At 46.5% G+C, this 13,802-nt stretch overlaps 2 protein-coding genes across 3 annotated transcripts in view; both read left to right on the plus strand.

Annotated features, from left to right (window-relative positions):
* Positions 1 to 13,802, plus strand: part of CLYBL (citramalyl-CoA lyase) — a 233,288-nt gene that overhangs the window by 119,393 nt on the left and 100,093 nt on the right. The gene's annotated exons all lie outside the window — the stretch shown is intronic.
* LOC309792550 (CUE domain-containing protein 2-like) lies at positions 4,931 to 7,069 on the plus strand. The gene has a single exon (XM_082602230.1). The coding sequence runs from the start codon at positions 5,706 to 5,708 to the stop codon at positions 6,312 to 6,314; it is 609 nt and encodes a 202-aa protein (XP_082458356.1). The 5' UTR covers positions 4,931 to 5,705; the 3' UTR covers positions 6,315 to 7,069.

Genomic DNA, 13,802 nt, shown 5'->3' on the forward strand with positions numbered 1-13,802 from the left:
AAGACAGAAGTGACTGTCAGGGTAAGGACCAATTTAGAGTGATGGATGGCAGTTGAATTCTCCCTGGAAGTGCATCTAGGAGTTTGGGGTTAGCAAAGAAATGTGAGCTCAGCTGAATGTGGAGTCAGTGAGAGATTTGGGAGGCGCAAGTGGGAATGGAGAGAAAGGACATGTGAGAAGGAAGCATGGAACCAGGGTGCCAGGGACATGTGCCAGGCAGGCAGAAGCTGAAGTCCAGCGTCATCTATCTACGGATGGATGTTTCAGGCCTCCTAACTTGTAGCTCAGAGTTCCTCTGTCCCCGGTTTGCATTTCTGAAACCAGAGTCAGAGGAAGGACCATTTGGAGATTGTCCATACGGTACCATGATAACCTACAACAACTTTTCAGTCTCAAGTGGTCTGTCCTTGTCACCCAGCAGACTTCCGAGCCACCTATTTCTTAGCATATCAGTTGCACATACCAAAGGAAGACAAATATCGGTGTTATTCCAGATAGAAATAAGATTAAATTAGCTTTTTAACTTAGTTAATACATTACAAAGACACATGCAAAAAATTGTCTGGTTATCGTGTCCTCTGGATAACCTATTCCATCTCTCTTTCCATTATCATAGAAAACCCTGAATCAAGTCAAAAATAAACCATAACATAGATTGTCATGGACATACAGCTTGTGGAAAGGATTCCCCTCTTAATTTTTCATTTTATTCCCTGTGTATTTACAATAAAAGTGTTACTCTCTGAGTCTGACCAGTTCATTGCACAGAAAACTAAGTAACAATACAAATTCAATAAGAGTGGTTTTTTTTAGAACTAAATATAAAGGAAAAAGAGGCTGTTTTGCACTTTGTCTGGTGCATTGCTAAGTGTGGCATTGAATAAGAAAAAAATCTTAAGCTCCCCTAAAATTAGAAGTTCTAGGAAGTCTTGCCTTAAATATTTAAAGGAGTTAGTGCCTGTAGCACATTAACTTTAAAAAAAAAAAACTATGTTAGAGAAAGCCTTCATGATCACATCCATATGTTTAGTTTTAATTTTCATCACACTTAGCTCTGAATAATTAAGAAGGAAAAAACAATCTTAATCTTATTGTGGGTCCCACACAGTCAAAGCCACATACACGTGATTCGTGATCACAGCTTGTATTCACAGCTTTCGTGTGTGTGGTATGGGTCTGGCAATTAGACTGTGTTTTTTCTAAAAATTATTCAGCGCTAGAGAGAGATCAGTATTAAAATTTCCCCAGATCTACATATCAGGGTAATCAAAGGACTATAGCTAACAAAATATCAAAATTCTAAGCTGTGTAACATTTTGGCCTCATTTCATTGCGATTGACACTTGAAAGGAATTTTTGAGAGAATCTAGGGAGAAAACGAAGATCCCGTTAACCTAGATGATTTTCACGACAGCTACCAAAAAAATTCAATAAATAAGATGCGGAGAGAACTGTTTTCTCAAAATTGCAGATCCATTTTTCTGGAGGAAAAAAATTTCTCCCATGATTACTTTCATATCAGAGAACCCCCGGTCATGGGGGAGATGCATAATTTGACACATTTAGCAGCCTTTGAGCTTTTGAAGGACTCTGTAAAAGAATCCATGGTTACATCTGTCAGGTTGACAGTCTTCTTTCGTGACCTTTAAAAAAAAGTTGAGAAATTGACCTTTCTAGTTCACATTTGCTCAGTTACCTCTAGAGTTCTGCCAAGCCAGGAATTAGTTATCTCAGCTTTAAATTTATTATTCTTTGAGCCAAGATAACCGAGTACTAATGGAATCTCTAAATGGAGAACTTTTGTGAATGGCCTTTTTTTGTGTGAAATTTTCTGGTGGGCCTGTGGTGATAATATTTCCTATACTCTCCATTGGCTGTTTTAATACATTAAGTACTAAATATTGTCTTTTATGCAACTCGTTTTAGAATCAGATCTTCTTAGGCAGGAATGCCAGCAGTGAACAATCCAGACATAAGGCTCTGCTCTGGGTGCTCAGTTATGGCCAGGAGTGGAACAAGTAAGCTCTTGGTTCCTTGCACTCAGAATTTCACCATCCAAAACCCCAAATCGTCTCTACAGAGGCTAAGAGAAGTCAACTGGCACGTCCTTTAGGTTTTAATTACAATTTACCAAAAGCTCCCACGTTCTGCACTTGACAGGTGCTTTCTCTCATCATTCCCAACACTGGGACATGCATCTATCAAATTGCTATGGGGACTGCCCTTGTGGCACAGTGATTAAGATGCCGCTTGCCAGTGCAGGGGACACGGGTTTGATCCCTGGTCCGGGAAGATCCCACATGCCGCGGAGCAGCTAAGCCCGTGCACCACAACTACTGAGCCTGCGCTCTAGAGCCCACGAGCCACAACTACTGAGCCCGCGCACCTAGAGCCCATGCTCTGCAACAAGAGGGGCCACCACAACGGGAAGCCAGCACACTGCAACGAGGGGTGGCCCCTGCTCGCACAACTAGAGAAAGCCCGCACCCAGCGGCGAAGACCCAACACAGCCAAAAATAAAATAAATAAATATAAAATAAAGAATCCGCCTGGCAATGCAGGGGACATGGGTTTGAGCCCTGGTCTGGGAAGATCCCACATGCCGCGGAGCAACTAAGCCCGTGCGCCACAACTCCTGAGCCTGCACTGTAGAGCCCGCGAGTCACAACTACTTAGCTCGTGTGCCACAACTATGGAAGCCAGCACGCCTAGAGCCCGTGCTCCGCAACAAGAGAAGCCACCGCAATGAGAAGCCCGTGCACCACAACGAAGAGTAGCCCCCGCTCGCCGCAACTAGAGAAAGCCTGCACGCAGCAACGAAGAACCAACGCAGCCAAAACTTGATTAATTAATTAATTAATTTAAAAAGAATCACTCTGGGTAGAGGGTCCTGAGCATCATTCCTGCAGTTCTCAGCGACATTAACTCAGTTAACTATTGATAAACAACATCCTTAGACTTCTTTGTGTTTCCGGGAGCCCCAGGTTGAAGCAGCCCAGAAACAGAAGAGATGCTAATCACATTGTGTTCTTAAACGTGCTCAGTGAAGGAGTGCAGGTTTCCCTCTTGACCTCAGTGTCACTCCGGGGGTGGGGGGGGAATAAAATCCCTCCAGTTTTCCATTCAGATAAAACCTCTGCTCCTCCTCTTCTCACCAAAAGTAGGGCAAGAAAGTGGGATTATGGTGAATGCCCACTAGCAGGCACATGCTCTATTGTCATCCCCTCTTCAGCCGGAATCAAGGAGCTTTGCAGCAAAACAAAGCTCCTCTCCTCTCATCCCATCCCCCGCTCTCCCTCTTGGCCCTCACCTCCGCCTTCCTTCCCTCCCTCCCTCCCACTTTCTTATCCACCTACTTTCCTTCAGGACCCATCCTTTCTCCTCCCTCCCTTTCTTTTCCTCATCTCTTCCTCTCCCTCACCTCCTCTCAAATACCCTCACCCCTGCCCTTGTCTTCCTCCTTATCGTCTGCTGGGCTGACTCGGCCTTAGCTTGTATCAAACTCCTCTTCATTTGCCTTTCTGAAAAATGGCAGCGTTGCCCTTAGAAGTGCTACCGAGCACCCAAGTGCCACGGGGCAGAGTGGTGCTGTGGCCACATTAGTTTATAAGGATGGATCCATTCGAGATATAAACGTGGATCTCTGTTTTCATGGAAAACTTGCTCTCTTCTTCGGGACCCATTAATGGTCACCCAGTTGTACAGGGTTTCCTCTGCTCTTGGGACTTACCCCACTCATGCACCTATCTGGAGAACTACAGTTCTGTGGCCAAAGAAGTGGATTCAGTGACCAGCGAGGGTCTGCTGGACACATGGCTTCTTGTCCATGTTTGCTCAACCCTTGGCCTAAGGGCCAGCTCGTGGTGGACTTGGTATTTATTGGATGCATGATCCGTACTGAATTTGATCAGTACATTTGTGTTTATGAAACAATAGCATGGATATATAACAAGGGAAAGAGAATTGTTAACTTTAAATTTTTTTTCACCGTGGTAAAATATACATAACATACATTTTACTATTTTAACTATTTAAAGCTTATTGTTCAGTGGCATTAAGTACATTCTCACTGTTGTGCAATCATCACCACCATCCATTTCCAGAACTTTTTCATCTTCCCGAACTGAAACTCTGTACCCACTAAACGGTAACTCCCCTCCCCCTTCCCCCTCACCATTCTATAATACTTCCTGTCTCTAGGAATTGACTACTCTAGGTACCTCACAGAAGTGGAATCGTACATTATTAGTCCTTGCGTGTCTGGCTTATTTCACTTAGGATAATGAGTAATTTTGATATGGATGTTTGTTTGCTTTCTCATTCTGTATGAAAAAAAGAGTTCCATTACTGGGTCACTTGTTTTTGCCCTTTGGTATTCTGATCGTCTGAGGAGGAAGAGATCTGCACTGAAACAGCATTACACAAATTTTACCAAAGTGAGCAAAAATAAGGGTTCTGCTTTTTTCTCTATTTCTGATAAATCTGTCCCTTATTTGACACTCACCTCTTTTCCTGGGGTTTCCATGGCAAGTATAGGCCAGGAGGGAAGTCCCTCACCAGCATCCCTCCTTCTGCATGGCACCCCACAATGGCCGAAAGGCCGGCCCACAGCCCATGGGTCTTCCCCACCCTGTGCCCTGACTCCTTCCTTTGAAGTGAATCCACAGCGGACCACAAACTGCTATCCTATGTGTGTCTGCTTTGGACACAAAAGAGTATCTCTTCCTTTCAGTACAAAATGGAGCACTTGATTAAGGTGTGATATAATTGCTTTGTGAGAGAGTTTGCCCTGAAAATGTCTTGGCTTTTCTGAAGCGGGCTGCATGCTTGTTTGTGTTTGCACCACATGCTAATCTCACGAATGGCCCTGTTCTGCCAGTGGGAGGACAAATAGCTGTTCTTTTGCTCTTGTGCCCATGGAAAGCTCCCCACTTCTCCTTGCCCTGTTGCCATAGTAACTGAAACATAGTTCTTCAAAATAGGGGAGGAATCTCTCTGGGCAGTTGGGAACTTAGCAAACTGAGAACATACGTAGGCCTCGATTATTACAGATGCTGGTGTAAATACCTAGTTATCAATAGTCATAAGCATGGCTGGAATTTGTAGGTGAATTTTACCGTCACTTGGGGGGTGTATAGGAAAGGATCGATGAATGGGCTCTTTATTCTAGTCCCACAGATTCTTCTATGAGCATCAGAATTGTCACACAAGGTCAGACCATGGGCCTTACAACAGAGAACTCAATTTTTCCCAATATTTCTGTTCCCAGCGTAGAGAGTAGGCAGTGACAGAGTGCAGTTACACTCCTCCAACTCCCTCAGAGGACTGCAGATACAGCCCCAAATAGAGGAGTCCTTTAGGAATCAGGATTTGTGCGTAATCTTCTGTGAGAAATTTTTATTTTCAACCTTTATCAGCTCTTAGAGTCAAAATTGCTTTAAAAGAACTTTTAAAGGGCCGTATCGCTCATTGGTGGGGTTGTGGGATGAGAGCTGCACTGCGCGGGACGAGTTGCCGGCGGCGCCGGACGGAGCAGAAGGGGAGAGAGTGTGGAGCCAGAGAGGGTTGTCAGTGCAGCCCCCCTTACCTTTGTTCAGACGCACCTCCCAGAGGCTGACCTCAGTGGCTTGGGTGAGGTCATCTTCTATGTGTTTGGGGTCCTTGAGGGCCTGGGCCCCTCAGGCCCATCAGAGGAGAATTTCCATATGGAGGCCTTCACTGAGATGATGGAGGCCTATGTGCCTGGCTTCGCCCACATCCCAAGGGGTACCATAGGGGAAATGATGCAGAAGCTCTCAGGGCAGTTGAGTGGTGCCAGGAACAAAGAGAACCTGCAACCACAGAACTCTGAGGTCCAGGGTCAGGTATCTGTCTCCCCAGAGCCTCTGCAGTGGTTCAAAGAAGAGACGATGTCTTCTCCAACTGCTGCTAGGGACACCCAAGATGAGGCATCCGGTGCTGAGGAGGAGCTGCTGCCGGGGGTGGACGTACTTCTGGAGGTGTTCCTTACCTTTTCGGTGGAGCAGGCCCAGTGGGTGTTGGCCAGAGCTCGAGGGGACTCAGAAGAAGCTGTGCAGATGCTGGTAGAGGAGAAGGAGGAGAGGCCTCCAGCCTGGGATGGCCCCAACCAGGACCTGCCCAGGCGCCTCAGAGGCCCCCAAAAGGATGAGCTGAAGTCCTCCATCCTGCAGAAGTACATGATGGTGGATAGCGCAGAGAATCAGAAGATTCACCGGCCTGTGGCTCCTGAGGAGGCTCCCAAGAAGCTGACCCAGTACATGGACAACCAGGTGGTGAGCACCAAAGTGGAGTGATTCAAAGATGTGCGGGACCCTAAGGCTGGGGAAATGAAGGCCACATACGTCAACCTCAAGCCAGCCAGAAAGTACCGCTTCCACTGAGGCACTCGCCATACTCTGCCCGAGCCGTCTAGGCTCAGATCCCAGAGGGACGCAGGAACCCTACATCCGCACACACGGCCCGCCCCAACTCCTGTCCCCTGTCTTTCCCTACTTGCTTGCTCCACAGTGCTGACCTCTCCTTGGAGCTGCCATGGGCACAGTGGAGGTAGAGCCCCAGGAAAGACAAACAAACAAAACGAAAGGGCCGTATCATTTCTGTGTGGTGTCCTAAATAGCAATTTATTCATGTATTATTTCAAAATGATTTATTTGTTTTCTTATTATTTTTTATGTTTATAAACAAATGGGAATTTAGCAAAATTTATTAGAATTTGTGGAGGCAGTTTCTAAAGGGCAAGGGCACATAAAAGATGATTTTTTTTTTTTTTTTGGTTCAAAAACACCCCTTTAGTGGTAACTGGACTTGAATGCAGCAGAAAATATTTTAAAATAACGTTTGAGTGGAAACATAAAGTGATACAGCCACTACAGAAAGAAGTATGGTTTTCCCTCAAAAAACCATATGATCCAGCAGTTCCACTTCTGGGATATACCCAAAAGAATTGAAAGCAGGGTTTTGAAGAGATATTTGTTCATAGCAGCATCATTCACAGTAGTCAAAAGGTGGAAATAATCCGTATCCATCAGTGGATGAATGGGTAAAGAAAATGTGGTACGTACGTGTAATGGAGTATTATTCAACCTTAAAAAGGAAGGAGAATCTCACACGAGCAACAACATGGATAAACCTTGTGGACATGATGCTAAGTGAAATAAGCCAGTCACAAAAGGACAAATACTGTATGATCTCACTTACATGAGGTACCTAGGGCATTCAAAGTCATAGGGACAGAAAGTACAATAGAATAGTGGTTTCCAGGGGCTGGGGGGAGAGGGAATGGGCAGGTTGATGAAAAGTTCTGGAGATGGATGGTGGTGATGGTTACACAACAGTGGGGATGTATTTAATGCCACTGAATCGTATGCTTAAAAATGGTTAAAATGGTAAATTTTATGTTACGTGTATTTTACCACAGTAAAAAAAAATATTTGACCAGCAGAGGTGTAAAATGATAGAATACAGATCAGCTTAAGGTGGGAAATACTGATCTTGAAGGTTTAACATGATCCATAGATTGTTTCATCATTGCTCAAATAAGGCCGTTATAAATCTTTACCCAGCGTTCCAGATCTCCAGCCCCTTTCCATGGCCACCTTCACTCACTATATCATGCCTCTTTTCCTGGAATGTCCAAAACCCTGGTGTAAAGAGTGCAAAGGGCTGTGCATGAGCACATGGCCAGCTAGGCACCCTCATGCCCCGCTGGTGGCAAAATAAGTTAGTACAACCCTTTGTGAAGACAGTCTGGGGAAGTCTGTGAAGAGCATAACCATGATCACGCCCACTATCCCTTTTAGCCCTCTGAGGACAGAGGCTAATGGACATATGTGGCCCTCTCTCCTTAAATGCTTGCCAGCCCACCGCCCATCTAGCCCTGAGTCCATCCTTTCCTTCATTCCGCTCTCGGGTCCAGTCACTGTATGTTCTGGGCAGCATGGTGCTGAGAGCTACGCATACACCCGTGTTGGGTCAGGATGGGGAGATGCGGTGCGGAGGTGTGTGGAGAGCACGCATCTAGGCACTGACATGTGTTAACTATCTAGTGAGTAATGCATAGGCATTGTCTTCATCAGGGTTCTCCAGAGAAACAGAACCAGTAGGGTATGTCTGTGTGTGTGCGTATGTGTGTGAGATATATATGAGATGTGGTATAAGGACAATAAGACCCACATGATTATGGAGGCCAAGTCCCAAGAGCTGCAGTCAGGAAGCTGGGGACCCAGGAGAGCTATTGGTATAAGTTCCAGTCCAAAGGCTGGCAAGCTTGAGAACCAGGAAGAACCAATGTTTCAGTTCAAGTCTCAAGGCAGGAAAATCTGGAAGGCTGTCAGGCAGGAGGAGTTCCTTTTTTACTCAGGGGAGAATTGGCCTACTTGGTATCTTCCACTGATTGGATGAGGCCCACCCACATTAGGGAAGGCAGTCTGCTTTACTCAGTCTGCTGATTCATATGTTAATCTCATCCAGATATGTCTTCACAGACACACCTAGAATAATGTTTTACCAAATATCTGGCACCTTGTGGCCTGGTCAAGTTGGCACGTAAAATTAATCATCATGGTATTATGTACTAAAATGATTTAGAATTAATTGTGCTACCTAAATCATTATTGTAGTTACAATTGCTTTTCAACTCAGTTTTGAATTTAAGAGTGACATTATGAAAAGTCCTGAATCAAGTTCTATTTTTTTTTTTTTTTTGGCGGGCCTCTCACTGTTGTGGCCTCTCCTGTTGCGGAGCACAGGCTCCAGACGCGCAGGCTCAGCGGCCATGGCTCACGGGCCCAGCCGCTCCGCGGCATGTGGGATCCTCCCGGACCGGGAGGCAGACTCTCAACCACTGCGCCACCAGGGAAGCCCCTGAATAAAGTTCTTTTCTGCAATTGGTTAAGTCTGGACTGCCATTTAGATAATTCAAAAAAAGTATTAGGCCCAGAACTTACAGGGTCGATACATTTTTGTTTATGGAGTGATAGCATGAATGTGACAAGGGGAACAACTTGGAAGTTGCTTGACCTTCCCTGTTTCCATCTGAGCCCTCCAGCATATGGTGCTGGCTGAGGGTCATCCGTGGGTGAGGCAAGAGCATCTCAGAGCCAAGTATCAGCGTCAAGGCTAAGATGTGGAGTCCTCAGTTAGGGTCTCTGGACCTTGTACAGCATATACCACCTGGCCTTGGCTTCAGAGAGCTCTGCTGCTTGTGAAGAGAGATCAGCTGAGGCCTCCACCTCAGTCCCACCTGCCTTCCCAAGCTCTGGATTTGGATGTTTGCCTGGGCTCTGGCAAGCTTCTTCTCTATCTGCATTGGTTGTAACTTGGGTGGAACCCTGCACTGGGGCCCTCTGGAGCCTCAGCTGCCTGGGCCAGAGGAGAGGAGTAGAATCTGGGCAGGTAGCTTGAGGTCAGGGGAACCAGCCCAGCTGAGCATCTGCCCCCACAGGGCATGGCCAGCAGTGAATCACCGGGGGGTGTGGCAAACTCAGACTTGTATGTTGGCTACTTGGGGGTTGCTGAGGAGCAGAAGTTTCTAAGCCGTGGGAATGCTCCCAAGTGCTGTAGCAGCCAGTGTGATGCTGACCACCACAAGAGCCAGGCCAGGCAGCAGGATCCTGATAAGCAAACCCAGGCATCCTCCCACAGGGGGATCCACAGGGGCCTGGGAGGGAGCTGGAGCGTGCTGCATTGGCCATGCAGGTGCCTGTGAACCTGACCTCAGGCTTAGGAGAGCAGGTCTCACTCCAGCCCCTGCTGGTGCCTGTTGGCTGCCTCACCAGAGGTGGTGCAGGTCCTCACTGCCTGGTGCTGTGAGGCCCTGGGAAAGGGTACCTCTTACTTAAGATGGGAGGAGAGGGAGACCCGGAGGAGAATCCACTTCAGCCCCCTGAGAACAGGGCTAGGTCCCCTCTCACTGAATATGACAGAAGTTCTCCTAATGCCAAGTTTCTGTAGCCCTTGCTTCCTAGGGAGGCGGCAGTGTGACCCCACATGGTGGTTCCCAGGACACGGGAAGCACACAGTGGCCGATCCATACCCCAAGCCCCCTGTGCTCCCCACTCCGTGTGGTCACGTTCTCCCCATCTCTGCATGGACTCTGGCCCCTCAGTGCCTCAGCCACCTGACAAGGGCTGAGTGGTCACTGCCTGAGAATTGCAGGGACTCGTTTATCTTTGTGCTTTTCCCAAGGATCTGCCCCGCTAGTGATCACTTGTTACCTAGTGAAAACTAGAATCAGATCTGGGGTTGAAAGCAGCATCTAGCCAACACGCCCTGGTTCCTGACCTGTGTGTGCTGACATAAAATCATCCCTTCCCCAACTTACCAATGTATATATATATTAAAATTTTATTTATTTTTGGCTGTGTTGGGTCTTCGTTGCTGTGCGTGGGCTTTCTCTAGCTGTGGCGAGCAGGAGTTACTCTTCGTTGCGGTGCGCGGGCTTCTCACTGCGGTGGCTTCTCTTGTTGCAGAGCATGGGCGTGGGCTTCAATAGTTGTGGCACGTGGGCTCAGTAGTTGTGGCTTGCGGGCTTAGTTGCTCCGCGGCATGTGGGGTCTTCCCGGACCAGTGATCAAACCCGTGTCCCCTGCATTGGCAGGCGGATTCTTAACCACTGCACCACCATGGAAGTCCCTCACCAATGTATTTTGAAAAGCCTCTCAGATTTTCTAACAAGAACTAAATATGAGTTAACATTAAAACCCAATTGCTATTTTTAAAACTCCAATTGCTATGTAAACACATTTCACCTAAATAAAAATAGGTTTGTTAAGTAAGCCAACCGTGAGTTGGGTCGGCATTTGTAAAAGTGTCTGATTATACAGGGCTCTTCCTGGAATATGAATTCATTAGAACTTCAAAAGCAAAACAGCATGAGGTTGGACACTTTGCTGGAGCACTGGAGAGTTCTCAGCCAACGAGAGGCTAGACGGATTGATATTTGTTAAATTGGGATTCTGTTTGTACTGCCTTCAATTTAGTCCTTTCTCAGGATTTGGGGGTTCCCCTTCACATCTAGTTTGTTGACTGTTTTAATCATAAAAGATTTTGTCAAATGCTTTTTTCTACATCTACTGAGATGATCATGTGGTTTTTGTGAAAGCTGTAAATTTAAGTTACACTGGCTCCACCTAAGGGGAAATGTGACTTTTTGGAAAATACATAAATGGATAAGATTCAGCAGTGTAATACCTGAACCTGAGGCACTGGTACTGGCTTCAGCAAAACTCCTCTGATGCAACTATTTTGTTACCTCAGGGCTCACCGGTCATGAGAAACTAAGTTGGGTAAAGGGTAGAGCATTTTCTAGCCCTGGAGCTATTGGGTTGGCCAAAAAGGTTGTTTGGGTTTCTCCATAACATCCTACGAAAAACCTGAACTAACTTCTTGGCTAACCCAATATATCCCTCACTGCAGAAGACAAAGAGAAAGTTCCTAAAGAGTGGGAGCCAGGCAGCATACTCCCCAGTTTCATCACTCATGCTTTCCCCCCACAAGCTTCTCTCAGCATCTGAAGAGCTTAGTCCCTGCTACTGGCAGGGACTTCCTTGATTCCACGTGCCCTGTCCTTGCTCACTCTGCCTCCTGGGAGCTTGAGGTGTGGACCCTCAAGCAGCTGGAAATTAGCAGACTTCCTTCTATTCACTATGGACTTGATCTAAGCATCTAGTTTGAACTACAGGCTCAGCAAGGACTTCTTGGTGTTCACCCTCTCCCCACCACCACTTCCAAGCCCTGCCATGACGGCTACTGATTCAGTGGGTGGACACGTACAGCATCATGGCTTCCAAGCAGGGAAAACTGCCGTCCCTCTCAAAGTTATCGTTCCCAGTCACTTCATTAGTGGGATGTTGCAAAATTGGTACCCAGCTCCCCTGCCTAAATATGGTAGGATTACGTGCTGGCAACTTTTAAAGTCCAGCAATCCCAGATCCTTTCTAGGACCAGTAAGACACTTCGGTGGCACTTTGAAACCATGGTGCAGAGGTTCTCATCCTTGGCTGCACCTTGGAGTCTCCCTTGAAGCTTGCAGTGAGACTTGAAGTCTCACTGATGCCTGCGACTCACCACAAGGCTCTGGTTTAATTGGGCTGGAGTGTGGCCTGAGGTTTTTTTCTTTTTCTCAGTTCTCCAGGTGATTGTAATGTGCAGCCAAAGTAGAGACCTCTGCACCAGCTATCAGCTAAGTAAGGAAACCACTAGCTTGGATGAGAAGTCACATATCAAATGGCAGATCCTCAAATGGACGTTAGCTTAGTTAATTATTGCTGCTATTTCAAATATTGTTAGCAGTTTGTCAGTTTTTTTATCAGAAAGACTTTTCCTTAAACATGGATTTTTTTCCAAGTTTGCTGCATTTTCAGTTATGACTTTATTATTACTTTCGTAGCATCTACTTGTATATAATAGTAACACATGACTCACTTAAGAGAAGTTTTCGTTGGAGCCAAATTTCCTGCATTAGGGCAATGGCTGCACATTGGGATCGTCTAGTACAGTGGTCCTTCAACCTGGCTATACATCTGAATCACCTAGAGGGCTTTTAAGTTCCAGAGCCTCAGCCTCGCCCTAGGCCAATGACTTCAGAATTTCTGTGACTGGGCTTCAGCATCAGCATATTTGAAAGCTCCCCAGGTGATTCCACTATGCCCCTGAGTTTGAGTCAGCCTAGAACAGCATTCTCAGACTTTCATGAGATAAGCGTCCCCTGGAGATTTGTTAACATGCAGCTTCTGATTCAGTGGGACTGGGGTGGGGGCCTTAGACTCTGCATTTCTAACAACTTCCCACATGGTGATGTTAGGTGCTCCCATGAGACATGGGAGGGTCTCACATGAGAACGGATAAGAGACCAATGGTGCTGGTCTATAACAACCCCTCACTTAAGTGGCAAGAACCTAGAGAGCTAAAAAAAAGAAAAAAAAAGAAAAAATATATATACTGAGCCTGGGCCCTATTACCAGTGAATTTAATTTGATTGCACTGGGTGGGGTCCAGAATTGACAAGTTTTAAAAGCTCCCCAGGGGCTTCCCTGGTGGCGCAGTGGTTGAGAGTCTGCCTGCCGATGCAGGGGACACGGGTTTGTGCCCCGGTCTGGGAGGATCCCACATGCCGCGGAGCAACTGGGCCCGTGAGCCAAAATTACTGAGCCTGCGCGTCTGGAGCCTGTGCTCCGCAACAAGAGAGGCCGCGATAGTGAGAGGCCCGCGCACCGCGATGAAGAGTGGCCCCAGCTCTCCACAACTAGAGAAAGCCCTCGCACAGAAACAAACACCCAACACAGCCAAAAATAAATAAATAAATAAAGCAAACTGTCAACAAGTAAAAATAAACACTATTATAAAAAATAATAATAATAAAAAATAAAAGCTCCCCAGGTGGTGGTGATATTGAATCCCAGGTGGAGAACCCCAGCAGTATTAGGGACTAGCTCCGCCTCTTGTGGAATAAATGGTTAATAAATAGTAATAGGTGGAGGAGGAAAGGGAGAAGACCCAAACAAGGCCAGGAGGGACCCCCCTCCAGCCAGAAGAGCCCCTGGACCTGCCAAGGGATGTCTTATCTTAAAAAAAGTCCCTCTGTAGAGAGAACTCACCATAAGGCTACCAGATTTTTTTCAACTCATCTTACGCCCCTGTTTTGCATATTGTTTGAATATATTTACATGTTGACCATCAAGAGGCCCTAACTCCAAATATGTAAGATAAACTAAAATAAGTTAGATCTTGCACCTACTGCAATTGTATTCATACGCAGTAGTCAGTGCTGAACACAACTCCAG

The sequence above is a fragment of the Mesoplodon mirus genome (assembly GCF_964341445.2).
Source record: "Mesoplodon mirus genome assembly, chromosome: 17".
NCBI lineage: Eukaryota > Metazoa > Chordata > Mammalia > Artiodactyla > Ziphiidae > Mesoplodon > Mesoplodon mirus.